At 34.9% G+C, this 27586-nt stretch overlaps 2 protein-coding genes across 2 annotated transcripts in view; one reads left to right on the plus strand and one right to left on the minus strand.

Moving 5' to 3' along the window:
• The window catches only part of ORC2 (origin recognition complex subunit 2), a 45833-nt gene extending 35584 nt beyond the window's left edge, over window positions 1-10249 (plus strand). Inside the window, exons 13-17 of the mRNA XM_074299098.1 lie at window positions 2966-3112; window positions 3986-4157; window positions 7589-7650; window positions 8339-8457; window positions 9288-10249. Of these exons, the coding sequence (XP_074155199.1) occupies window positions 2966-3112; window positions 3986-4157; window positions 7589-7650; window positions 8339-8457; window positions 9288-9374 (587 nt within the window). The 3' untranslated portion in view covers window positions 9375-10249. The remainder of the gene's footprint in view (window positions 1-2965; window positions 3113-3985; window positions 4158-7588; window positions 7651-8338; window positions 8458-9287) is intronic.
• Window positions 10250-15853: 5604 nt separating this feature from the next.
• On the minus strand, window positions 15854-27575 carry NIF3L1 (NGG1 interacting factor 3 like 1). Its single transcript, XM_074299105.1, has 7 exons — window positions 27323-27575; window positions 26421-26914; window positions 24176-24338; window positions 22045-22171; window positions 21266-21404; window positions 19437-19520; window positions 15854-16468 (listed from the first exon to the last, which is right to left on the minus strand). The coding sequence occupies exons 2-7, from the start codon at window positions 26887-26889 to the stop codon at window positions 16284-16286; spliced, it is 1167 nt and encodes a 388-aa protein (XP_074155206.1). The 5' UTR covers window positions 26890-26914; window positions 27323-27575; the 3' UTR covers window positions 15854-16283.
• Between the last annotated feature and the right edge of the window lie 11 nt (window positions 27576-27586).

Consider the following 27586-nt stretch of genomic DNA (forward strand, 5'->3'; position numbering starts at 1 on the left):
TTTTTTGTTGCACAGGAAGAATTGGATTCAGAAGGTAAAAATAACAGTTTACATTCATTTCCCAGTGTTTCTTCTCTGGGTGTAGCTGGTTCTGTCCATCATTAATCAATTGGAATTGGATTAGCTCTTCTCTATGTTGAAGAAATCCACTTCCATCAGCATACATCCTCGTACAGTATCATTGTTGAAGTGTATAATGATCTTCTGGTTCTGCTCGTTTCATTCAGCATCAGTTGATGTAAGTCACTAGGAGTTTATTTCAACAGTTCAAGGGAAAAATGGTGGCAATGTGATGAGGGAGAATGAGTGGTTGAAGATGATAAAGTTAAGTACTTTGGTGACTAGAAGGATAATGATATCTTTTTTTTTTTTTTTTTTTAGTCACCTACATTTCCTTTAGTATTCTTCACCATCCCCAGAGTTCCAGCTCCTAAGACAAAGACTATTTTGTTGTATTTTAAACTGTTACCTTGAAACACATCTTCATGTACTAGACCTGGTCCAGAATACCTACTCTATTCTTATATGTGATTATTAATAATTTATGAACTAAACTCTTTCTCCACTTCCAGTATTTGCAAGAGATGCCTTCACTCTGATTCTCCTATCTTTCAAAAGTTATCAACATTGTTCTCCTTTTATTTTCAGTTTATTTTTTAAAAATTCAAATAAAACAAATCTTTTATGTCCATTAAAGAACAAAAGTGAATTTCACGTAAAATTGCATTCTTTTCATGTGCAGAGTTTGCGTTTCTTTTATAGAACATAATGTTTATTATCTAATTTTCAAAGCTGTTCTTACTTGCCTGAGATAGTTTTTGTCATTTTGGGGTCAAGGGATTGAATCCCTGTCTCCTTTTTCTCCCATTTTTCATATCCTGTGTTCCCATATTGAAAAAAAGGAAAACCTTCACAACAAATATGTGTAAGCAAGCTAAAAAAAATTCATATATGGGCCATTAACAAAAATGTATACCTTATTCTACATCTTGAGACCATCACTCTATTGTCAAGAAGTGGATAGCATGATAGCATGCTTCATCACAGATCCCCTAGAGTAGTGGTTGATTATTTCATTGACCAGAATTCTGAAATCTTTGAAAATTGTTTTCTATACAATGCTGTTATTATTGTATGAATTAATTCTTTTAATTCTGCTTACTTCACTCTCTTCAGTTGATACAAGTCTTCTAAAATTTCTCTGAAACCATTCTTTACCCAATTTATTATATATTAGTATTTCATTAATATTTAAATACCGTAGTTTATTTAGCCATTCCCTAGTTGCCTCCACCAAAAATTGCTGTTAACAATGTTTTTTACATAGAATAGTCTGAGCCTAGTATTGGTAGCTGTGATTGATAGGGTAATCACTGTTTAGTGACTTTGAAAGCATAATTTCACATTGTTTTGTGGTTCATAGCTCTACATGTAAAGAACAACATACTTATCTTCCCTCAGACCTTCCTACGTTTCTTATTTTTTTCTTTGCCAACTTTGCCATCTTATGGCTATGAGATGTAACCTAAGAATTGCTTTAATTTACTTTTTTCTAATAGTTATTTGGACCATTTTTTCCCCTATGATTATTTGTAACTTGGATTTATTCCTTTGAAAGCTATGTATTTTGATCCTTTGAAGGTGCCCTTTACAGAAGCAGAGAACTTAGGAAGAGGTTTAAGTTTGGGAAAGGGAAAGATAGGAGTTTATTTTTTATTATACTGTGTTTAAGATGTCTATGGGATATCCAACTTGAAATTTCTAGTAAGCAGATGGATAGTATAACAGATCCCAGAATCATCTGCATTGACCTGTGAAGACTGATGAAATTACAAAGAGAATATAGAGAGAAAAGATAATTTGGGGCAGAATATTGGGTGCATATTTGTATGTTTGTATACTTTGGTTAATAAAAATGAAATTTGTATTATAATGTTAATTTGTATAGAATACTCTCATTTTGGGTATCTACAATATACAATACAATAGGCTTATATATTGATAATAAAATTTTGTGGTAACTGAAAGAGGAATCATTTTATCTGCACTTAGATTGTTTTGCATCATTTAGCAATCTTCACACAGAAATGAAAAAAGGGACCATATTTTCTTGCTACTCCATTGAGTCATTTGACCCCAAATGTGAAATCCAAAATGAAATTAGTCATTTTTTATCTGCTGTCATTCACATCTTTAAATTTTTTAAAAATTGTTTAATTCTTACCTGACTTGGTTATAGAAGATCCTTAATAATGCTAAGAATGTTATATTAAATGATAAAACAAAAGGATTTCCTGCTACTATTCAAATGTACTCTTTGATCTTTTAGTAGATGTCTTGATTGCAAACCAAAGTCCTTATTTACTTTGGTTTCTCTCCATTTGATATTGTTGATTATTCTTTTTTTTTAATCTTATTTTTTGATGTTTGTGACACTTGTCTTTATTTTTCTCTCACCTTGTATTTACTGTATTTTATTTGTATGTATTTGCTCTGTATTTATTGGCACTTCTTTTTCCTTTTATCCCCTAAATGGAAATTTCCCAAATTGAAGTCTTGAGAAACATTACATATTTGTTCCTCTTTTTGCATATTTATTTTCTTTGTTGTGCTGCTCTTCTCTGATATCTACTGTGCCCCTCTAAATTCTCAGGATTATCTTTCATCCCTACCTCTTGTCCAAACTACAATCACATGTCAGCAAAATATCTCCATTTAGATGTTCTATTGTTACCTTCAAGCATCAATGTCCAAAGCTACACATTCTCCCCAGATCAGGTTAGACTTTTATATTTCTGGCAGTGGCACCAACATTGGCCTAATTGTTGATTACTTGAAAACTTGGAATACTTATTTTTTATATTCAAACACATAGCAAATTCTGTCTCTCTTAAAGTATCTTCCTTAGTGATAGTGGGCTTTCCTTTGCCTTTTAAAATATTTGTTGAATTTTCTTTCCTTTTAGATTCGTCTTTGGAACTCTTCCTTCTTATCCATAATCTGGACAGCCAGATGTTGAGAGGAGATAAAAGCCAGCAAATTCTTGGACAGTTATCATCTTTGCCTAAGGTTTACCTCATAGCTTCCATTGATCACATCAATGCTCCCCTCAGTAAGTTTAACATTATTGCTGTTCTTTCTAAAGACATCAATTTGTAAAAAATTATTTTTATAATAACATTGGTCATAAAAGTTGTGTAGTTCTACAGCATTAATTGAAGGACACAACATCCAGAAGGATGTTTTGGTTTCCTAAATATCTGATTTGGAATGTAAATAATTCCATTGTGTTTTGTAATTGGGGCTAGCATAGGAGGAAGAGGGAAGATGGATGACGACTTGTCATGATTTCTTTTTCTACATTTTATAGTTAAACATTGTGTTTTGTGATTTAAATTCACAAATTCATTTGTGACATGACAAAACTTTGAGGTTACATGTTTTATTCATATTATTTAAATGAGAACATTTGTAGCACACCAAGGCTTAATTTTCTATTGAAAAACAAATATTCAGTTGTTCTGCTGAAACAAAGGGTGTTATTAATTTGAATTTTAATAGGAAAAAAATGTGTAGTTTTCAGTTATTTTTTCTCTCAAGTTACAGAATTTTTGAAATTGGGAAGGACTGCCAACCCATACCCTATTTGAAAAGGCATATATCTAACAAGTAGTTGCTCATTTCGGGTAGCTAGGTGGTACAGTGGATAGAGCACCAACCCTGAAGTCAAGAGGACCTGAGTTCAAATCTAATCTTATTAATTCTTCACAGTTGTGTGACCCTGGGCAAGTCACTTAACCCCAATTGCCTCAGGAAAAAAAAAAAAAAAAGATGGTTGCTTATTCCTGCTTAAAGACTACCTCTGTTTGGTGGTTTTGGGGTCAAGTGTCTTGAGTAGCCAGTGAGTGATATTTTCTTTTTGGAACCAAGGACCACAGTATAAATATCACTTTTTAATATTTCATTTCTTTTTTCTGTTTCATAGTGTGGGATCATTCAAAACAGAGCCTTTATAACTGGCTCTGGTATGAAACTACAACGTATAGACCTTATACTGAAGAAACCTCCTATGAAAACTCTCTGCTTGTCCAGCAGTGTGGAACAATAGCTCTTAGCTCCCTTACACATGTTTTTCGCAGTCTTACTCCAAATGCAAGGTAAGAAATGAAAGCTAAAACTAGAATGTTTTTGTACTTCATGAATTCATGCATGAGTATGTCATTTTGCATTTAAAAAAAATCACTAGATGATAATATTCCATTCAGCACTTTATATTAGTGATCTTGTTCTTTTTTTTTTTTTTTTTCTCTCTTCATGGGATTTAGGAAATGAAGTAAAAATAAAGTAGGGAAGAAAAAATAGTATTGGCATTTTATGGGAATTCTTTTTTGTTATTTGACATTTTTTACTCTTTCCAGCCTTAATATCTAATAAATTCCTATGTCCTTTTGATTCTCATTCTCCAATAACTTAAGGATTTGTCCCTTTCTTTCTATATTCATTTCAAAGCTAAATTTTTAATCTAATAGGTTTTTCTTCTGTCAGTCTCTTTTCTAATTCATTCCTTCTAATTCCTGACCATCACAGAATTAAATATATAAAAGTGTGCTCAGATATCATCTTCTCATTTTTACCTATAGCACGTATTCCTTGTCAGTTAATATCTTCAGTAAATAGTCACTAAATCTTTGCTTGAAAACTTCCCACTGTAATACATTCTGTTTTTTGGATAGCTCCAGTTAAGTTTTTCTATCAAGTTTAAATCTGAACCTTTGCTATGTTCACCAAATGCTTATGATCTGCCCTCTGGGGGGGGGGGGGAACAAAACAAAACAAAACAAAACAAAAAAAAACAGAAGAAAATCTAATTGAGAATAACTATCATGTTCTTCCTCCATAACTATCTCTTTTTCCATGTAGGAAAATCTCAATTTCTTCATTCATGTGCTAGAGGTTCTAATTCCACCACTATTCTAGTCATAATCATCTGGACATGATTCAGATTGTCACAGAGCTTCCTAAAATGTGGAACACAGGATGGAATGTAGTATTCTAGCTGTATTCTGATCAAAGCAGACCTCTCTGCATGTTGTTCCTTAATGATCGTATTTGCCCTTTTGTCTGCAATATCATGCTATTAACAGTGTTTAGCTTGTAATCTATAAAAGTTCCTAGATCTTTTTCATAGGAACTGTTGTCTAGTCATGACTTCTCTCATCATTAACTTGTGTGCTCATTTGTTGGACACAAGTATAAGGTTTATCTTTATTAAGTCCTATGTTCTTAGATTTAGATGTTGTTATAGCTTGTCAAGATCTTTTTAGATTTATGTGATTTGCCAAATTGATAAATATTCCATCCATTTCTTCATCTAAGTTATTGAGTTAATGTTGAACAGCCATGGACTGATCCCTTGGATGCTCCACTAGAGAAATACTCCCTGATTGACATCAACTTATCAGTGACTGCTCTTTGGATTTGATCATTCAGCTAGTGTCAAATCTAGTAATTGTCTACTCACACCTCTTTTTCTTATGCACAAGGAAAGCATAAGAATCTTGTCAGCCATTTTGTTGAAATCCAGCTATATGTTATCTTTGCATTTCTGTAATGTGCCAATTTAGTAGCACTCTCTAAAAGGGAAATGAATCAAATTTGACTTGACTTCTTCCCGAGCTTAGTGATATCCTTCTAGATGTTCAAAACCCATTTCTCCCCCGAATTGAAGTTATCTTTATAAGTCTATACTTTATAGACTTATAAAGTCTAAAAGTTTCACTTTTTTCCTTTATTCTGAAAACTGGAATAATAGTTGATCTATTTCCTATCATGAGTACTTCTCTTGCCATCCAGATTTTTCAGAAATCACTGATAATGACTAAACAAACTTCTTTTGCCATTTCTATTTGGATCTTTTGGTAAGAGTCATAAGATCCTAGTGACTTGGACATCAAAGGAGGTACTCTCCTAATATCATGTTATTTATCTTGGATTTTGACTCTGTCTTTATTATTTTCTATCTAAACTTCCTAAAGATCATTCTTTTTCAAAGAAAAATTAGAATAAAAATTGGAATCATTTGGATAGTTCTGAGCTTGTTCCTTTTGTCCATTATCATAGTCCCATTCACTCCAACTGGGTGAGATCGAATTTTTTTTCCCTCAGCAGTTACTAGAGAAAACTGGGCAGGAAATGTATGCTGAGGCTGGGACTTTGTGGGGAGGTGGTGCAGGCTTTTGAGAGATGGAAAGAGAACAGGGACTAGGCTGGGGAGACAGGAGTAGTGTGATTGCAGGTGGGATTTCCCAGGCTGAGGGAGGAGTTGGGGGACATGTGGGCAGTACAGAGATGGGCAGGAGCCTAAGTCCCCTTAATTTCCCTTTCTCCTTTACACCAATGGGCTGCTGTGGATCCTGCCTTCTACATTTTTTGTTTATTTTTGGATAGTGGTTCTTTTACTTTTGGCGATCTTTCGGACAGAGAAAAATCCAAATTCATTAGTTGCCTGTTTTATTTTCTATGGTTGGAGTATGCCTTTCTACTCTGCCACCTGTTGAAAGCCTGGCTATCCTGTTATTCTATCACCTAAAATGCCACTCCTACCTTAATTATCCCATTTGTTAAATTATCTTTCTTTTCTGCTATTTATTTTTTTTTTGAGGCGGTTGGGGTTAAATGACTTGTCCAGGGTCCCACAGCTAGTAAGTTTAAGTGTGTGAAACTGGATTTGAATTAAGATCCTCCTGACTCCAGAACCAGTGCTTTATCCACTGCACCATCTAACTGTCCTATTTTTTTTTTTCTTAGAATCTTCTTAGTATTTTGTTTCTACCTTTCAATGTATTCACATGAACTTTTTATTTTCTCCTTATTATAATGTTTTATGTACTTGTCTTATTTTTCCCATTAAGTTGTAACTTCTAATGAATAATAAGTTAATCCTATAACAAATGAATAACGAATTGATGTCATGCCTTATTTATCTTTGTACTCTTCTAGCCCTTAGCAAAATGCTTTGTACATATAAAGCATTTAAAAATTTTAAATTGTATTAAAGTGTATTAAAATATTAACATTCCTTAGGAATTTTTTTAAAATAGTTTTTATTTACCAGGTATATGCATGGGTAATTATTTTACAACATTGACTATTGCCAAACCTTTTGTTCTAATTTTTCCCCTCCTTCTCCCCTGTCCCCCCAGATGGCAGGTTGACCAATACAAGTTAAATACAATATGTGTATTCATGTCCAAACAGTTATTTTGCTATACAAAAAGAATCGGACTTTGAAATAGTGTACAATTAGCTTGTGAAGGAAATAAAAAATGCAGGCGGACAAAAATAGAGGGATTGGGGATTCTATGTAGTGGTTCATACTCATTTCCCAGAATTATTTCGCTGGGTGTAGCTGGTTCAGTTCGTTCCTGCTCTATTGGAACTGATTTGGTTCATCTCATCGTTGGAGAGGGTCTCATTCATCAGAATTGATCATCATATAGTATTGTTGTTAAAGTATATAATGATCTCCTGGTCCTGCCTGCTCTCCTTAGGAATTTTTAATTATTTAATTGCTGTTTTTTTCCCATAGGGGGATTTTCAGGCTCCTAATAAAGTATCAATTAGAAAATGAAGATAACCCTTCTTATATAGGTAAATATATAGTGTTTATGCTTTCTGGCTTCTTTCTAATGTGTTGCCCTATTAATTTAATTTTCTTATAACTAATTTTAGCACTAGTTATCATTTAAAAGTATTGGATATTTTCAAGACTCTCATAAACTAATATAATGTATTTTTAGGAGACAGTTTTTCAGCTTCTTATCTCACAACAGTAGTTCTACTGTTTAGTTTTATTCATCTGAGAATTCAAATATTTGCTTTATATCAAAGAATGGTGTGACATTGCACAAGACATTGCACAAGCTGGCAAAAAGTTTACCAGCTTTCCCATGTCTTAAAAATTGCACATTTGTTATTAACAATAGTAATCTCTCCATCTTCTGATTCTGGTATTACATTGTTCATATCTCTGATATACTTAACACACACTGTACTTTGTGTATTTATTTGATTGAATAAATTTGATACTTAGATGTAAACTCTTTGAAAGCAGAAACCTGTTGTAATTATGTTGTAATATTGAGAGCTCCTTGAACTGTATCTAGAAAAAAGAATTGTTCAACTAATAACTTATTTAATGGACCTTTGTTGAAAACTTAACTTGACTAGCAAGGACCATATAAGAATGCACATCTTTATTCTGGTTTTTAGCTTGGTTGTCAGTGGAAGCTTCTTTTGCTGCTTACTTATCTTGGGTCTCAACTGTCTAACTCCCTAGGGCTTTCCTTTCAAGATTTCTACCAGCAATGTCGGGAAGCATTTCTTGTTAACAGTGACCTGACACTTCGGGCACAACTAATTGAATTCAGGGATCATAAACTTCTAAGAACAAAAAAGGTGAGTGTTGGAGTTGTAGCTTAAAAAGTGTCACTTATTTAGATGAATATTGCTTGTGGATTAAGTCTAATGAGGTATCATGTAGCCTGGCTGGGCCACAGAAAATCTCTAAAGTTGTGTTATCAAGGATGTATTGAGCATTGTTGTATTGTATTGTATTGAGCAACACAGTGGTGTTGGCAGAATACAGTAGAACAGGTGTATAAACAGCACAGTATTAAGTGAACATAAAAATGGCAATGAAACCATCCTCTCTCTTGCCACACTGCTTTCCCCTCTTTAGAACCGTAAAGGATGTGTTTCATTTGCTGTGTTCCTGGCCATATATTTTATATATGCCATATCCTGGCTGTATATTTTAACTTCAGAGTTTGAAATGTAAGGAAATTTTAAAACTTACTACAATATGGTGATTTTATTATAGTTAACTCACTGTATGTGGGGAAGTAGCTCCATGTATTCTCTGACAGAGCAAGAGCTTGTTTCCATTTTGTTGTTATTAATCATTTTCATGGGTGCCCAACTCTTTGTAATCCCATTTGAAGTTTTCTTGGCAAAAGTGTTGAAGTAGTTTGCCATTTTCTTCTCTAGCTCATTATACAGATGAGGAAACTGATGCAGATAGGTTTAAGTGACTTGTCCAGGGTCACAGCTAGTAAATATTTGAGGCTGAGTTTGAACTCAAGTCTTCCTGACTTCAAACCCAGAACTTTGGCACCTGTCCCATACTTTTGTATTAAAATGGAATTTTTAATATCCAGTTTGTTGTTCAGATGAACTGTCATTCTTATTTGCTCCAGCCTAATTCTTATTGTCTTTGTATTCTTTAGGGAACGGATGGAGTGGAATATTTGTTAATTCCTATTGACACTGGGACTTTATCTGATTTCTTGGAGAAAGAGGAGAAAGAGTCTTGAAGATTTCCTTTGAACCTGAATCTCCTTTGGCAACTATTATAAAGGGCTGCTATAGAGGGACCTGTGCTCCACTTGCAGCCTCTATAACCAAAAGCGCTATGTTTATTTACCAGCAGTAGATTATTTTTCCAGCATGCAAGATTTAAAACTCCGGACAATATATCATCCAATTTAATTCTTTTGACTGGCTTAATGGTCTACTTAAGTGATGCCATCTCAAATACTATGCCTAAAACACTTAAACTGGAGAAAATGTGCCTTTCATTTATTACCTCTCTGGAAACTCTTGGCTTGATAGAGCAATTTGCTCAGGGAGTATTCGAAACTGAAGGTTTTGGATTTCATTTTATACTAGGAAGATGGATATCCTTAATTTCTGAGGGCTCTTTTAAACAGTCCCACAACTTGACTATTTGTAAGCATGCTGGTTCCAGAGTGTGAACTACTGAGGTGTGAGCATTCACTAAATCTGTTTCGTCTGCAGGTCTGTATTCCTGAACTGCTGTGTGCAATGACAGAGTTTAAAAAATAATTATTCTTGTTTTTCTGTTGTTGTTTTAAAGCAGCAAACACCAAGTGTAGATAATTGAAAGGAGTAGAAAATGGTTCTTTTCCACCCTTTTGGATTTGTACCAAATGGGAGAGGGGTGGGGGAAGACATTATTTATTTGTAGGAGGGAAAGATGAGTGGAAGGAATATATAGGATGTCCTCCTTATAGGGGGCACATGAACAACACAGATCATGGTAACCCAGAAAAGTGAGTGTCTATTATCTGACACAGGTGGGAGGCCGGACAAGAATAGAAACTGAATCCTTCAATTAAGTTTTAATAATTGATTTCACTGTTGAATAAAAAATTTCAGTATTCCTGTATTTTGACTTTTTTCTTAACTGTAGTTCATCATTTCATAACATACAGGTAAGTGGTTTGATAATACTGTTTTAACCTTATTCCATTAATAAAAATGGATTTTTTTTTTTTTTTACAGTAAATGAAAACATGAAATAAATTCCTTATAGATGTTTAATGGAGCTCTTATTCTTAAGTTTGAAAGAAAGGAGAGAAGAATCTTATACCTTTGTTGTAAAAAACTAGAGGTGTTGTTATACTTCTTGTATAATTTCAAGATGTATTTTGTCAATCACTTTATAGTATCATATCATTTAGCAGTGTATTCAAGTAGCCTTTAAATATCATCATTTGATTTGTTAGTGTAGTAGACACTTAATAGCTCACAGCCATATAGCTTAAAATAGTTACATTGATTACTAAGGTTTTTGCCATGGTTTTTAAATTGAATTATCTCCAAGAGGGAGTGAAAAATCCAAACTTTATTGTGAAGAACACCTTCAATGACTATAGGAATGTGGCTTAAATAAATATTAGAAAATTTAATGGAGGAAAAGGGGGAAGAAAGACATTTAAGAAAGACATACAGCAGGATTGGAAGAGCAAATAGTCAGCCCCATCTCCTGCCTCGGACTCTTGCTTGCTGTCATTTGATATTATTTCCTTTCCCTCACTTACTCAAACTCCTGGGTCTCTGAAATAGATCATGGGCCTGAAAAGGGATAAACTCTAGAAATTTTCATGCCTCATTGACACATGAAAATGACTCAAAATTCCCAGAGGCCATGTCAATTGAATGTAAACACTGGTAAGTCTGAATAAATTGAAAAGGCTTTACCATCAGACCCAAGGATAACAATCTTTGGTTGCCTGAGAACCAGTCTGATTTGACTGAAATGGTTTCAGTTTTAGAAGGTCAAATCAAATTTATAGGGATCATGACCTTTACTGGTGAAGGAAATGTTCATGTCAAACACAGAATCTTTAAAGACCTGACTTTACATATGGTGTTAAATACAAATTAATAAAATGTAATAATAATAAACAGGAACGCCAGAAAGCAACATTTTAGCAGCATATCATAGATAATAGGGAGAATTTACCTTAATTGTATGAAGGAAGAAAGCCTTTTGAAATTTGTTGAAATTTCCCCTTCCACTTTCAAATGGTGGATGCTACATATGTGGAGTTGTGGTATATAGTCAGTTGGTAAACCATTTGTATTTTTTTAGATGTTTGTATTACACGAAAGATTCACAAGGAAATTTATAAAAAGTTATTGGAAAACTATTAAAAATGTGTTGCATAGTCAGAAGCATTATTCTAAATCAGAAGTTCTTAACTATTTTTGGTCACAGATTCCTTTGGTAGGCTAATTGAAGCCTGTGGATCCCCTTCTCAATAATGTTTTTAAACATTTAAAAAACATAGGATTATGAAGGAAACCTTATGCAGTTTTGGTATTTTTTAATTCACAAACTCTCTAGGTTAAGAACCTATGTTTTAAATGCTGGTTTCCCTGGACATATCCTTTTTAAAAAGAGGATCTTGAAATAATTTTTTATCTGTCTTGCTAATTATGCTTGAGTATGTACCCTTATGTAGGAGACAGAATAATTCTTTTTTTTTTTTTTTTAATTAATTTTATAATTATAATTTTTTGATATTACATATTCATGGGTAATTTTTTTACAGCATTATCCCTTGTACTCACTTCTTTTCTGAATTTTCCCCTCCCTCCCTCTACTCCCTCTCTTAGATGACAGGCAATTCCATACATGTTACATGTGTTACAGTACATCCTAGATACAATATATGTGTGTAAAACCGAGTTTCTTGTTGCATGGTAAGAATTGGATTCAGAAGGCAAAAGTAACCTGGGTAGAAAGACAATAGTGCAAACAGTTTACACTCAATTCCCAGTGTTCCTTCTCTGGGTGTAGCTGATTCTGTCCATCAATAGATCTTCTCTATATTGAAGATATCCACTTCAATCAGAATACATCTTCATACAATATTGTTGTTGAAGTGTATAGTGATCTTCTGGTTGATAGAATAATTCTTAAAAAAAGATTCTTCAAATAATAAAGCCTGAAAAACTACTCATTAGGTAACAGATGATGGGCATCTTGAATACTATTTTTGGGGAACGAATAAACTCATTAACAATGTATTTATTTGGGAGGTTTTCATGTATTTTACTTTTCCTTTTCTTCACAGCAGTTAAATAGTTTAGAGAAGCGAGAACAAAACCTGTTTCTCTAATTTCTCCAGCTGAAAGATGCAAAACATATGCAGTAATTTGAAGTTGGCTTTACTGAGTTTATCATGTTCTTAATGCATGCTACAAATATTTAGAAAGCAAACTATTGTGGTGATGGTTAGGTTTTTGCCGGGCTTTTCCTAGAATTTATTTAGAAATGCAGTGAACTTCATAAATCTTTGTAATTATTTAAGCATCCATGGAAAAAAAGTTAATTCAGAGCTTTCTTTAAGAAAGTAAAGAATCCTTTTATTTTAAGAGAGTCAATATCAATCAACAAGCATATATATTAAAGTGCCTATTATATGCCAAAAACTGTTGGACTCTGGGCGTACAAGTACAAAGAATAAAACAATCCCTACCCATGAAGATTTTACATTCTAATGAACAAGACAAGTATAGATATATTCAGTAGTTATTGTGTCTGCATATTTGCACATACAGATATACACTTTTAAGGGTATTAAGAATAATTGTCAAGAAAACATGCAGTTTGAGAAGAGTAGATCCATCAGTAATAGGTGTTGGTAGTGGAAGGGGAACAGAGTGAAAGGATGCCTTATTTTGGGGGGATATGGGGAGGAGGTAATCGGGATTAAGTGACTCATCTTAGTGATTTGTTCAGTCACACAGCTAGTGAATGCCTGCGCCTGAATTTGAACTCAGGTCTTCCTGACTTATGGGTCAGTGTGCTGTGCTATTGTACCAACTAGCTTGAAGGGATGCCTTGTGATTCTGGGAGGAAGTGTGGTGGGAAAGGAATATCTTCCAAAAATTTCTGTGCAAAGGCAGGAAGATGAGAGATGGAAAGTGAGAACAGAGGCCTTGATCCTAAAGTGGCCAAGGATAACATACCCTAAAGCTGGAAAAAAATTAGGATGGGCCAGTTGGGAAATGCTTCAAAGCTAAAAAGTGGAATAGTGAGCCACTTGATTAGGTAGGGAAGTAATATGGTCAGATTTACTCTTAATTAAAAGTTTTGGCAGCAATATGTTGGATATATTAGCATGGGCAGAAGCTTGAGGTGTGGACACTAGATTACAAAGGGGTGAGGAGAGAAAGTGGATGCAGCCTTTTCAGAGAATTTGGCTGGGAAATGAGAGGTTTAGGGTAGTAGTTTGAGGGGATGGTAAGGAAAAGAGTAGGGGTTTTTTAAAGATGGAAGACACTTGATCAAGTCAAAAAGCAGCAGGGAAGGAACCAGTAGGTAGGAAGAGTTGAATATTAATAAATAGAGGGCAGAATGACTGAGGTTGTAATGTACTGGAAAAAACTGGGGGTGAGTTCAGGTGCATATAGGGAGGGGTTGCCCTTGACAAGGGCCACCTCAGTCCAGTAGCTGAGGAAAAGGAGGAGAGAGAAATGATATCAAAGAGTTTGGGGTGAAGAGAATAGGGAAAATGAGCTTCCTTTGAAAGGCCTCCATTTTTTCAGTCAAATAAAAGGCAGGTTCTGTGGCTGAAGGAGAAGTGAGAAAGTTTGGAAGACCTTTGGGGATCTAGAATCATTCTAGAGGGGCAGCTAGGTGGTGCAGTGGATAGAGCACCAGCCTGAATTCAGGAGGACCCGAGTTCAAATGTGTTCCCAGACACTTAACACTTCCTAGCTGTGTGACCCTGGGCAAATCACTTAACCCCAGCCTCAGAAAAAGAATCATTCTAAAAGTAACAAAAGGTCCATCTGTCTATAGTATAGGCCCGGTTGAAGTTGGATAACATGAATTTATAGTGGACCAGTCAATAGTTGTTGAGAATTCCTCTGGATCTATCAAGCAGCTTCAAGATCTATCATCTATCATTCCTCAAGATCTATCAAAAAACAGTAACATGGAACAAGTGTGTGTTAAGTGCTTATTGCCATACAGTATGCAAAGTGTTGGGTTACCAAGAAAAAAAGGCTCTCCCAAGGAGCTTGCCTTTGATGGGGGAAGATAACATCAAGAAGGTTCGGCTTCAGGACAACTCCCAAACTCTGGGAGACATGAGGGATGTCAGGACAGATGTTAAATCCTAGTGGCCCACCATCTTAACCTCAGGACTGTAACTTGTGACTTCCCATCTGTCACTCAAGCAGTATAAGAAACCAAGTCCTCAGAACTGTGAGAAAGGAGGTAGTGGATCAGAATCTGGACTTCAAGAGGACAGGGATTAATATCTAGCAAGACAGGGTGCACATTACCTATTGGAATATGGCAGGAAGTCTGGACTTTTTTGACTGGTTCTGGGGGTAGGGAGTGGGGGGAAGGAGAAGTAATGACTTGTTGTAAAAGGACAACTAGATGGTAGAGTGGATAGAGCACTAGTCCCTGGAATCAGGAAGATGAGTCTTCCTGAATTCAAATCTGGCCTCAGACACTTATTAGCTGTGTGACCCTGTCATACTTAGGCTCATTTGTCTCCAACTCTTATCTGTAAAATGAATTGAACAACAAAAACTAGGTGATAATTTACACATTTATGTGTTTTTAAAGGAAGTTATCAATCTGTATAGGTTTCTCATTTTGTCACAGAGAACTAAAATAATTGCAGAAGAAATTGTCTTTACTAAAATAAACTGAACAAATAATCGCATTTACGTTACATTCAGTGAAAACATGGACAAATTTATGTATTAAATTTGGGTTGGTGATGTGAAGAGTAAATGCAATAAACATGTTCTCTGAGCATAATCAGTTTATTAACAGAATGATGCATATAATGTTTACAAAGTAAGTCAGTATATTAGAATGCTGTCTTGGGGATAAGGGAAGGGGTAAGAGAAGGAGAAAAAATTTTGGAACTCAAAATTTTAAAAGTTGAAAACTATTCTTTTATGTAATTAGAAAAATAAAATACTACTGAACTTAAAAAAAAAACAACTGCATATGGGGAGGGGCATGACAAAGTAAGTCAGACTGATCATCTCAATAAAGCTAACTCCAATGAGAAGGAAAGGAATCTTTTTTTTTTTGGACATAGAGGAAAGTGGAGGAGAGGGAAGAGGAAGTAGGAAGGATGCAGACTAGCATTAGGTGTGGCTAATTCATCCCTCTCTCTGACAATTAAGGAATATTTAAATTGTTTTATGGGACTCATCTACCTCTCGTAATCTTAGTTAGGAGAAACTACCAAACTACCAAGGTTGATTCCCCCTTTGGCAAAGATCAAGACTACCCTAATGGCACAAAGAAAGGCAAGGACTGATAATTTTTGCGGGGTCTTTTTGAGCAGATTAAGCTGGTTGAGGCTTACAGAAAGCAATCAGATGTCCCAGGGGCTAACTGACATAGCCTGAATAATAACATTCCCTACCTTTCAACCACATGCCTGAGGTTAACTTCAGAACTGAGAAATGTGGCAGGGAGCCAGTTATAGAATAGAATCAATTATTGAACACAGAATAATTTTAATTTCCTCAGTGATATCACAAATTTGTAAAAATGAATACATGAAAAGTCTTTACCCTCCATGAATTTGTTTACAGTAGTCTAGCGAAGAATATTTTAAGTAAAATATAAATTAACATTAAAAGAAATCAGTGGAATAGAGTACTAGATTACATGAAGCTATCTTCTAAAAACCTGTTTTCCTAATTTTTATTAGGGTTTATAGCACACATCTTTTTTTTTTTTTAAATACAGCGGTTACATTAATCTTCACTTTTAGGCCTCAATTAAACCAGTTCATCAAACTACATAAAAATGAAGAATTATAGGGCACACCACTTTGAGGTGAACTGATTCTGTTCTTGAACACAAACTCTTTAAGATCCAATGGATTTAAGTAGTGTGGTAGCTGAGATGGTCCTGGACTGTTTCATACCACCTGAAGAGGGTCTCTGTCTGTCTCTGACAAGAGAATATGAATCTTATTCTCTAGATGGGCTGCCAAGGTATTTTGAAGTTCTGATAGGAAGCCTCGTTCAGTGTTGCTATGTTCACAAAGAATGACATTTATCCCTTGGGATGCAGCATCAAGGACATCATGGTGTGACATTTCACCTGCCAAAAAGGAGAATAACACCGATGAAGCAAAATGGGACAATCCATGGTATACTCCAACAGCACAAATGGACAGATCACAATGCCTGGAATGTTGTAGCCTCCTTCAGATTAAAAACTTAAGACCCCCTTCTCCCCCCAGCTTGGAGAGACTATAGCCTAAACAGCAAGCACTTAATCAATGCTCTTTGCCTGGCCATGAATCCCAACTTCATCTTCAGTTGGTCTGAGGAGACCAAGGCTATCAATAAAGACAGGAGATACCCACCACCTTGGAAACTACAGGAGTGGTATTCCTCTAGCACTACACAGGTAGATGTATGCTTCTGTTCCCGCCTATTCTTGTAGTACTGAGAGCTGCTCTGTGCTGCATAGGTGGGATACTTGTTTTACTATAAGTAAACAAGCCTATCTATCCATGTGTGTTTATTATATGTGTCTGTACCTATCTGTATATATCTAATTATATAACTTTATCCAACGACCTTCAAATCCTTAATACATACTTTGGGGATTTGAAAGTGAATTTATTCATTACTTTTTAAATCAGAAATAAAAATTGTGTACATAGATTGAGCCAAGAACTAAATGACCACTCACTACACCTCCATCTCTGTATCAATACTATATTTTAGTTTAAGTTGTCCACTCTATGGGGTAAACCATTCTTCCCAATCTCTACCTATTCCTTGAGCAATTTCATTGTCATCCATGGTATTAAAAATATCATGTGGAATCAGGGCCTCTCCAAATTATGGATGCCTGAAAACTATGGAGTACTTATGTTCTGCTCTGCTGACAAGATGTATTTTGATGCAGAGATGGGGTAAGAGGGATTGTATCTATAGAATTTTGTGTCACTACATCCTTGTTGTATATCCTTGTATTAGGGCAAAGTAAACTTTGCTTTTAAAAATATTATCAATGATTCAAGAGTGTCATATCTTATCTCTAATTTGAATCTGAACAGGATTCTGATGTGAGCCTCACCCCTATTGAAGTTAAGGAGGAGGAATATAGGAGAGAAAAACAAAGAGACATGAAAAATAAATACAGGTAGATACTAAAATAGGATTCAACATTATGCCTTTCACATTAAAATACCAGCTTTGTGGAAAATACAGAAAGACGAAATGAGCCAATGGACAAGTCAATTTTGAATGAAATAATTTCTAAGATCCTTCTATCTCTAAATGTTATGACTGAATTTAGTTATAAAAGAGAAAAGCAAAAACTGGTTGAAACTGATTTAAGAACAATATCCCCATCTTGTGGTTTTTTATGGTACTGTTAAATCTTTTTAAAGCCAAGTTCTTAAAAACAAACACACACACACACACACACACACACACACACACACACACACACACACACACACACACACACACAAGCATCTCTTATGTGCAAGGTACTAAGACCATAAAGAAAAAATGTTCTGATTTACATTAGACTATTAGGACAATGACTCTACTGGAAAAGATGATATGTATATAGCACAATAGGTATGCACAAAAACACAGAATACAAACAGATGAAGATATTACAGAGCTTCTAGGCTGAATAGCAATGCTATCACAATTTTTTCACCTTCTCCCTGACCTTTATTCTTCCTTTTGCTATACTCTTTTCCTTTCCCAATCTGAACTTTTCATTGGGCCAATTCCACTCTATTCTATCTAATACTATTTTAAAATTCCTCTCCAATTTGGAACTACCAAAGGGCTATTAAAAAGTGCACACCCTTTGATCCAACAACACTACTACCATGTATCTCAAAGAGATCATAAAAAAGAAGAAAGGCCCCACTTGTACATAAATGGTTACAGCGACTCTTTCTGTGATGGCAAAGAATTGCACATCAAGGATCAAGTGAGGAATGGCTGAACAAGCTTTGGTACATCAATGTAATGGAAAAGTATTGTGAAATAAAAAATGATAAACAGGTGGATTTCAGGAAAACCTGGACTCATGAACCGATACTGAGTGAGGTGTGCAGAACCAAGAGTACATTGTACACAGCAACAGCAAGACTGTATGATGATCAACTTTGATGGACTTGGCTCTTCTTAGGAATGTAGTAATTCAAGGAAATTCTAATAAAAACTAGTCATCTTAAGCCAGAGAAAGAACTATAGTTTGAATGCAAATTGAAACATACTATTTTCACTTAAATTTTTTTTTGATCTAACCTATATTTCAATATGTTTAACATGTATTGGCCTACCTGCCAGTTAGGAGAGGGAATGAGGGGAAGGAAAGGAAAATTTTGCAAAAATTAACCATGCAATATGCTTTATAAATAAAAAACTTTAATAAAAAATTAGAAAAAAAATTTTTTTCTTTCTCATGGTTTTTCCCTTTTTTCTGATTCTTCTTTCAAAATATGACTGATGCAAAAACTATGTTTAAAATGATTGTACATATATAATCAATATTAGATTGCTTGCTGTCTTGGGGAAGAAGAAGGGAAGGAAAGGAAGGAATTTATAAAAGATACCAAAAATCTTGCAAAAATGAATATTGAAAACTATCTTTACATGTAATTAGAAAAAAAATAAAATACTACTAAATGGGGGGAAAAAAGACTCTCCAAACTCTATAGAAAAAGAGAAAAGGCAGCTGGTAGCACTAAGTTTTAGACAATGCACTCTTTTTAAATTCTTACGCCTGCTAAGAGGACAGCAGGTGGATAGAAGTGCCAGGCTTATGTCCTGAAGATGGCTTGTTTCTGAGACTACTAACCCCAAAATGGGCTTTTGTACATTAAACATATTAAAACAGATCATTTTCTAATGATAAATGTTCAGATAATTTCTTCCTTCCACGATAAACATTAGCTCTCCTGCCAGTTTGAATGCAAAAACAAGTTATTTTGAACTATTTATTAAGGCCTAAATAGGGGGAAAGAGGAGGTTGCAGAATGGAGAAAGAAAGGGACTAGAGCAAGGACAGAGGAGGCAATGCATACCTGTAAGATAAAGATCTGCTTCCACACCCTGAAGAACACTGCTCCCAGAACCAGCACATAAGGCTACTACTTTGACTTTTGACTCTTTAAGAAACAGCAAATAAGAAACAAATGTTTACTTTTATCCTAATAATAAACTCAGCACCAACTGTCTACAGTATAGACTATATATTGATCTCCCCAGTTGTAATTTTTTTTTTAAAACATGAATACAATTAAAGAATATATACGCCTAATTTTCCTATAGTTTATATGATGGGACCCACAAAAGCAGAAGTCTATCCCTTCAGAACTGGAGAAAAAATAATCTCGCATATATATATATGTATACACACACACACACACCATGAGCTTACATGATGGGACCCATGAGAAAAAAATAATCTCTCTCATGTAGATATACAATGAGCCTCTTAATAACAGTTTGACCATCTTGTGTTTATAAAGCACATGATAATTTTCAAAGTACTAGTATACATCATCTAATAAATTTTTCCCTAAGTTTACCACAAAATTGTAAGGTAGGAATATAAGGCATTTTGGTTTTAGAGATGAGACCACTGGAAAGATAACTTTTTGAGTTAGTAAATCAAATGCAGGTTATCAGGACTAGAAGCCAGATTACTAATAAGAACTGCAATGATGCAAATCACTAATAGAGAAATGTAAATGATGCCTAATTGGGGAAAAAAAAAGACCTTAAAATTGGTTTTACTTTGCACTATTAATTATAAGACTTTACAGCCCAGAAGGTTGTTGTTGTTGGTTTTTCTTGTTGTTGTTGATGGATTTGGGCCCATTTTCTTTGAAAATTTAACCTTCATCAAGAATTTTTTTTTTTTTTTTTTAAGATAAGGAAACAGCCTCAGAGAAGAAAATTTATTTGCCCAAGGTCATATATATATACTAAGTGATGGAGCCAGCATTTAAACCCGTCTTTTTTAACTTTAAATACAGAGTTCTTTCTATTACACTGTGTTGTCTAGAACTAATGGGTGTGTGCACGTGGTCTCTCGTGCATTTATCATATTCTAACAAGTTGTATTAATCTATGTATGTTATCTAGAGTCCTAGATTTAGAACTAGAAAGAATCAGAGATCATTTAATCCAACTTTCATTCTATATACATGGGAAAACTGAAACTTCTGCAGTTTACATCAGGTCACACAGAGGCATAATTTGAACCCAGCTCTTCCAATTAGAAATCCATTCAACTATAATATCCTCCATAATATTTAATGCAGTGATTCCAATAGTCTTGTAATGGATAAAGCCATCTGCACCCAGAGAGAGAACCGTGGAAACTGAATATAGACCAAAGCATAACATTTTTACCTCCTTTTTGTTGTTGTGTTCTGTTTGCTTGTTGTGTTTTTTTTCAAGAATTCTCTTAAGTAAATTAATATGCCAATCTATAATACAAAAATTCACTCACTGGGCCTCAGGCTGAAAATCCTTTAATTGTTTCTTGTGGATGGGTTTAACCTACAATTCATTTAAGGCAGACTTTTCTTATGACTACTTCAATATAAATATTTGGTTCCCAAAAGTCCTGGGTGAAGCCAAGAGAGAGGAAAAGTCAGTATAAGAATAACAGACTCGATAAGGTCGCCACTATCATTCTACTAAGGTACATCCAGAAGTGTTAAAATGTATTTTAACTTATCACTCATTTTTAAAACTATCACCCATAAGCTAACTGCAAATCTTTCATTTTTCACTAGGACAAATACATCAGAGAGCTTCAACATTATTTTCATAGAAATTATTTGTTGGCCAATCTTCCTAGTGCATAAACTGGCATTAATAAAACATACATGTAAATTACCTAAAGTCCTGCCTACTCCAAGAGCTAGGCGAACATGGGATAGTTTTAGGTGACCTTTGACTCGTTCAATCATGGTTGCCAGGGAGACAGATTCAGCCAATGTGCATAATCTTCCCATCCCAGTATTCAGAAGCAATGGCTGAGGAGAAACAGAATTTTCAAAGATTGCAGAAAGTCAGGTGACTATTAAGGTACATTCTTAGGTTATCTCTCTTTTAATATATTTTCCAGAAAGGAAATTAACTTTTACAAAAGAAATTGTTAGTGCTTATATCTTTAAGACTATATCCACATTTCAAAATGTATTTGTGAAGTGTACATTTTCCCTTTCTAACAGAATCTAATACACAGGTTTCTCTTTTACCCTCTTTGTATCCATCATTTAGTAAATTCAGGAAATGAAGTGCTATCTACATGGAAGAAGTAGTATTACTTTTCTGTTCTGGACCTTGTATAATTAGTTACCTGATGACAAATATGATTGTATTTTGATATTTATTTTTCTATGTAAAAATGTGAAGTAGCTTTTTAGTTTATGAAGGCATACATTCATCATAGTGAATATAGGAGTACAGATGAGAATAAAATTTTCAATTTTCATCCAACTCAGTTAAAACTTATGAATGAGAAAAAAGGAGAAACCTATATTACTGCTATTTTGTCTCTTAGAAAATTAAATACTAGTTAGCTAATGACTCATTAATACAATAATTTCTGTAGATATTAAAAGTCATCAACCAAAACTTTGAAATGAAAGAAAATGACATATTTTTCATTACCTTCTCCAGGGACAGAATCTCAGTTTTCTGATAAAGATGACTATTTTCAGAGAGAAAAGCCACCACCTGAAGCAATGCTTTCTGGGTACAGTTCAAACTGACTCGAGTTTGCTGTTCTCCATTATTCCTAGGGAGAAAAACACCTCCAAAATTTAGGATAAGCACACATTAAGTATATACTTGACAATATAACTACTGAAGAAATAACCTCAAGAAATCATTTCAGGTTCACTAAAATCCAAGCATGCAGGCTTCTTGCCTCTACCTACTCGATTTTTCTTCACTTTAGCTGAAATTGTCACCTCTTTCACAGAGGTATTATTCCCCACACTCCAATGCAACTATTTTAGTGACTTTGTTTTAAAAATATATCCTGTGATATTATGATACATCATTATACAAATCCATCCCCACTAGGCTCTTGTGCCTGTACAGTACATGGCACACAATAGGCTCAAAATAATTATTTATTGGTTTATTAATGTTGATAATTAAGAGAACATGGGAGGATTGCCAATCAATCCAATCCAAAATGTTTCACTTAAAATTTTTTTATCTTGATAATTTCATTTCCACATATGAACTTCAACTCTAACAAGTCATTATAACAAAGAATTTTTAAAAAAGAAAGAGGGGTCAGCTAGGCGGTGCAGTGAATGGAGCACCAGCCCTGAAGTCAGGAAGACCTGAGTTCAAATCTGGCCTCAGACACTTAACACTTCTTAGCTCTGTGATCCTAGGCAAGTCACTTAACCCCAAATGCCCCAGCAAAAAATAAATAAAATAATCTTCAACAGGCCCCTCTCACCTTCTTTAAAGAGAAAGAAGGCTATGGATGTATAATATTGCTTATAATTTTATACTTTTTCAATAAGTTGGATGGTTTTGTTGAACTTCTACAGAATTCTTTGCTAGGTGGAATGGCCCTTTTATATGGGGAGAGGGAATGTGTGTTAGGGTTAAAAACAAATACAAAAAATTAATAAATTAAAAAAAAATTCCCCATCAGAGCATTTAACTTTTCTAGAAACCAGAAAGTCTTAAATAGGGGGTCCACAAAGGCATTACTCATGAGTAAAAAAGCAGTGTTAAAATGGGCCACTCAGAAACAGTGACTTTCAGAAAAAGGTGTTTATAGTAAGAAAAAACTGGAAAACCACTTCTCTGATATTTATCTAATTGTCCCTCTGAAAATCATGCAAATTTGCATTTTCCACACTGTATTTCAATGTGTCAGACAATATTCCTTGAAGTGACTAGGGATTAGATAGTTCCATAAAGAGGAGGCATCCAAATAGTTCAAATTGTTACAAGTTATCCCTGGACAACAATAACAGCCCCCTCTTCTTCCTTCTCCCATGATGAGGATTTAATGTTCAAATGAATATAATAAGGAATTTTCATACTTAAAAGCTACTATCGAAAAAAAACACTTTTTAGTGATAACACGGTAGAGGCTTCAGTCTTTTTAAGAAGCCATAATGTGAGTCTTAACATTTTTCAAGAGTACAACAATTATACTTTTTATACAAAGGTATCTATGACTCATAGCTTGGTATACCTTATTACTTTTTATTATGCTTTCAATTAGAATAAGTCAGCCTCTGCTTTTTAAAATGTCTAACTGGAAATCTGGTTGTGGAAATCAGTATTTTTTGGAAGTGGGACAATAAAGAATCACAATGAATTTCTGGGCCCTAGCAAAACAGAAAATCAGAAAACATGATGATCTTTCTTATATTTATTTCATGGTCTGTTTGTACTTTGGAGTCATTCTATAAAAGTCTATTCCTCTTAGACCCTGGGGAAAGTTAGATGTGTGTATAATCACTCTATCCAGGAGGAAATTATTTATTTACTTAAATGATTTAATTATTATTATTTTTTTATTAAAGCTTTTTATTTTTCAAAATATATGTGTGGACGATTCTTCAACATTAGCCTTTGTAAAACCTTGTGTTCCAATTTTCCCCTTCTTCTCCCAGCCCTTCCCCCCGGTGCCAAGTAGTCCAATATATGTTAAATGGTAGAAATGTTACATGTTAATGATTATTAAAATCATAAAACAATTCAAATTGAGTGCCACAAATAACCTGAAAAAATAAATAAGCAATAAAGAAACACATAATACCTAGCAACAAAGGTAGTTATTGAAACTTCTGGTATCTCTCTCAGTGCAGACATAAACTTGTCCATGCTTGGGGTATCATTTATATTAAACTCCACTCGATGGGTTCCTATTGTTGGATAGCTAGGAGCTTTTGAAGGATGTATTGGAAGAGAGGTACAACATCCTAGAAAAAAAAGTGCAGAACACTGGAAGATTATTACACTAAAAGCAAAGACATTCTACTAATATCTCCCTGAAATGGCTCATCTTGGTACATGCTCTGATATATCCTCCTGACCTGAGACTAAATGATGAATGACTACGAATGTCTGTATGTCTAAGAATCTGTCTAGTTAAGTTCAGGGAAGTTCATCACCAAATTGGGCAGGGGAAAATGAACTCTTCAGCCACAGCAACTCTTTATGTATAAAGTTAGAATAGGTGTGGTTTCAGTCAACTGGGGTGGTAACCATATCAATAAAATCATGTAGCCTTTAAATGCTTCAGTACTGAAGTATGAAAATATGCAAAGAGTATGGGGGCAATTAATAACTTTAATAAAATACTAGTCACATTCAAAGTTTCCATTAAGCTCAGGGATTCAACGATATATTCATTTTCAGAATGCTTTTGAAGAGCAGAAATATCTGGAAAGAAAAAAGTCAGATTTTCCTGCAAATCTAATTTAAACAAGTTAATTTGTGAAACCTCCTACTTGTTAAATCATTTATTAGAATTATTTCTTGGTGGATGCCCATCAATTGGAGAATGGCTGAATAAATTGTGGCATATGAATATTATTGTTCTGTAAGAAATGACCAGCAGGATGATTTCAGAAAACCCTGGAGAGACTTACATGAATTGATGCTGAGTGAGATGAGCAGGACCAGGAGATCATTATATACTTCAACAACAATACTATATGATGATCAATTCTGATGGACGTGGCCCTCTTCAACAATGAGATGAACCAAATCAGTTCCAATAGAGCAGTAATGAACCCAGCTACACCCAGCAAAGACTCTGGGAGATGACTATGAACCACTACATGGAATTCCCAATCCCTCTATTTTTGTCCGCCTGCATTTTTTATTTCCTTCACAGGCTAATTGTACACTATTTCAAAGTCTGATTCTTTTTGTACAGCAAAACAACTGTTTGGACATGTATACATATATTGTATTTAATTTATACTTTAACATATTTAACATGTATTGGTCAACCTGCCACCTGGTGGGGGGGGAAGGAGGGGAAAAGTTGGAACAAAGGGTTTGGCAATTGTCAATGTTGTAAAATTACCCATGCATATATTTGGTAAATAAAAACTATTAAAAAAAAAAAAGAAGAAAAACAGTAACTTTAAAATATCTCCCCTACCCTATAAACATGGGGTGTACTCTACCACAAATACATATAGCATTCAATCTAACAGGAGCCATAGATTCAGAACAGAGTTAGTGAGAGACAATCCCATTTGGACATGTATACATATATTATATTTAATTTATACTTTAACATATTTAACATGTATTGGTCAACCTGCCATGGGGGGGGAGAGGGGGAGAGGAAGGAGGGGGAAAATTAGAACAAAAGGTTTGGCAATTGTCAATGCTGTAAAATTACCATGCATATAGCTGGTTAAAAAAAAAAAAAAATTATTTTTTGGTATATAGAGATATAAGTTCTAAGTACCTATGGGTAATCTGTTGTCCCAATGTAGATCACAATATTAGAATAACTACCTTCATCTATCAGAATTAAGAATTAAATAAAGAAATCAATTTAAAAGTAGAAATACTATCTTCTTTTCCTCTTCAGGATAAGGTTGAAATTGTTGCATTCTCCCAGTGTCTAACAAAGCATTCAATAAGTACTTCTTAACTGAATTATGTAGGTTGTTGAATATATTCAAATCATTGTTTTATTGGGAATAACCTTTTTTCATCTTTAAGTGTAATTCAACTAGTATACTTCATTACCAATTTTTTTTAAAAAAGGTCTAAGGGGCAGCTAGGTGGCGCTCTCAGACACTTAACACTTCCTGGCTGTGTAACCCTGGGCAAGTCACTTAACCCCAGCCTCAGAAAAAAAAATAATAATAATAAAATAAATTTTAAAAGATCTAAAATGATCAAAATTTTAATCTTTCTCCTGAAACTGTCAAAAGCAGGCAAGTTGTAGTAAGGGAAGTTACAGTTAGAAAGGCCTTTCAATTTTCAGGTTTGTGAAGGGAAATTTAAAATGTCAAGAAATGAAAAATTCTTACCAAGCCCTTTTGCTAACCAATTGTTGACTCCTTGAGGTGAAGCATCGTAGGCAGTATGTGGAGAGTAGATGCCAATTCTGTTCTCCAAAGCCCGGATCACCAGACGCTCCTTCCATGTTTTCCAAGTAATATGCTTGAGTGGTCGGAAAATAGGTGGATGATAGGAGAGGATGAGATCTGCTTTCATATGGAGCGCCTCCTCCATCACCTCCTCGGTCAGGTCATTTGTTAGCAAAAGTGTCTTCACAATATGGGGTGGGCTTGGCTCAACCAATAATCCAACATTGTCCCAATTTTCAGCTAATGAGAGTGAGGCAAAGTCATTCAAGGATGAAACGAGAGTTTTCAGATCCATGAAAGGACGGAAAGGACGACTGACCAAGAACTGGAGAGCCTGGAACCTTCTGCTGACCAATGACTGGGGAGCTTGGAACTTCAGGGAAAACAAGCGCACACAGGATAACAACATGCAGAGAATAGGTGGAACACAGGATCTGAAATCCGAAAAACAGAAAATGGAAATGCAAACCACACTGTATGTCTATTTGGCTTTATTTATTTGGCCTCCTCCTCTTCAAGGCCCAAGTCCCACTGTTGGCATGAAGAAAAAAAGAAACAAAACCCCACAACTATTCATTTTTCTCTTTCAGGGATGAGAACTCACATTAATTAAACGCCCGCTCTATTCGGGGCCCATCATAACACTTAAGCACTTTACAAATCTCATCTCGGTTGCTCCTCACAGCCACCCTGGGATGAGCTACTTCTTGAAGGGGGCTTCACAGTAAAGGCAACACTTGAACCCAGATCATCCCGAAGCCCACAGAAATCCTAGCAAAAACAGCCCAGCAGAACTCCACATCGCCAACAACTTATATTTAAACTGTGTATATTGAACAGACCAGTAACACTTCCGGGCCCTTTGGGGTCAAGCGGTCGCTCCGTTTCTGGCGGCGGCCTCTTCTAGACCAGCCCTGGCCTCAGTTTACCCTTTTCCCCACGAAGATTCCAACAGGCCCTTTTCTCCTCAGACAACTTCGTAATTGAGGCTCAGGAGACTCAGGGCGAGTTCTAGGTAGGATTGAACCTGACTTGGATGCAAACTCCAACAAGACACGCCCATCACCACCCACGGGTACAACCCGGCCAGACGGTGCAGGCTGAAC

Source organism: Sminthopsis crassicaudata, chromosome 3 (assembly GCF_048593235.1).
Source record: "Sminthopsis crassicaudata isolate SCR6 chromosome 3, ASM4859323v1, whole genome shotgun sequence".
Classification (NCBI taxonomy): domain Eukaryota; kingdom Metazoa; phylum Chordata; class Mammalia; order Dasyuromorphia; family Dasyuridae; genus Sminthopsis; species Sminthopsis crassicaudata.

Bases quoted from the DNA above. Each gene is read 5' to 3' on its own strand.
- NIF3L1 (XM_074299105.1), bottom strand. From the start codon at position 26,889: ATGTTGTTATCCTGTGTGCGCTTGTTTTCCCTGAAGTTCCAAGCTCCC. The intron at 21,405-22,044 runs GTAATGAAAAAT...GTTTCTCCTCAG, and splicing joins AGATTCTGTCCCTGGAGAAG to CCATTGCTTCTGAATACTGG. The intron at 19,521-21,265 runs GTAATTTACATG...TGTTTCTTAAAG, and splicing joins TGGAGTAGGCAGGACTTTAG to AGTCAAAAGTCAAAGTAGTA.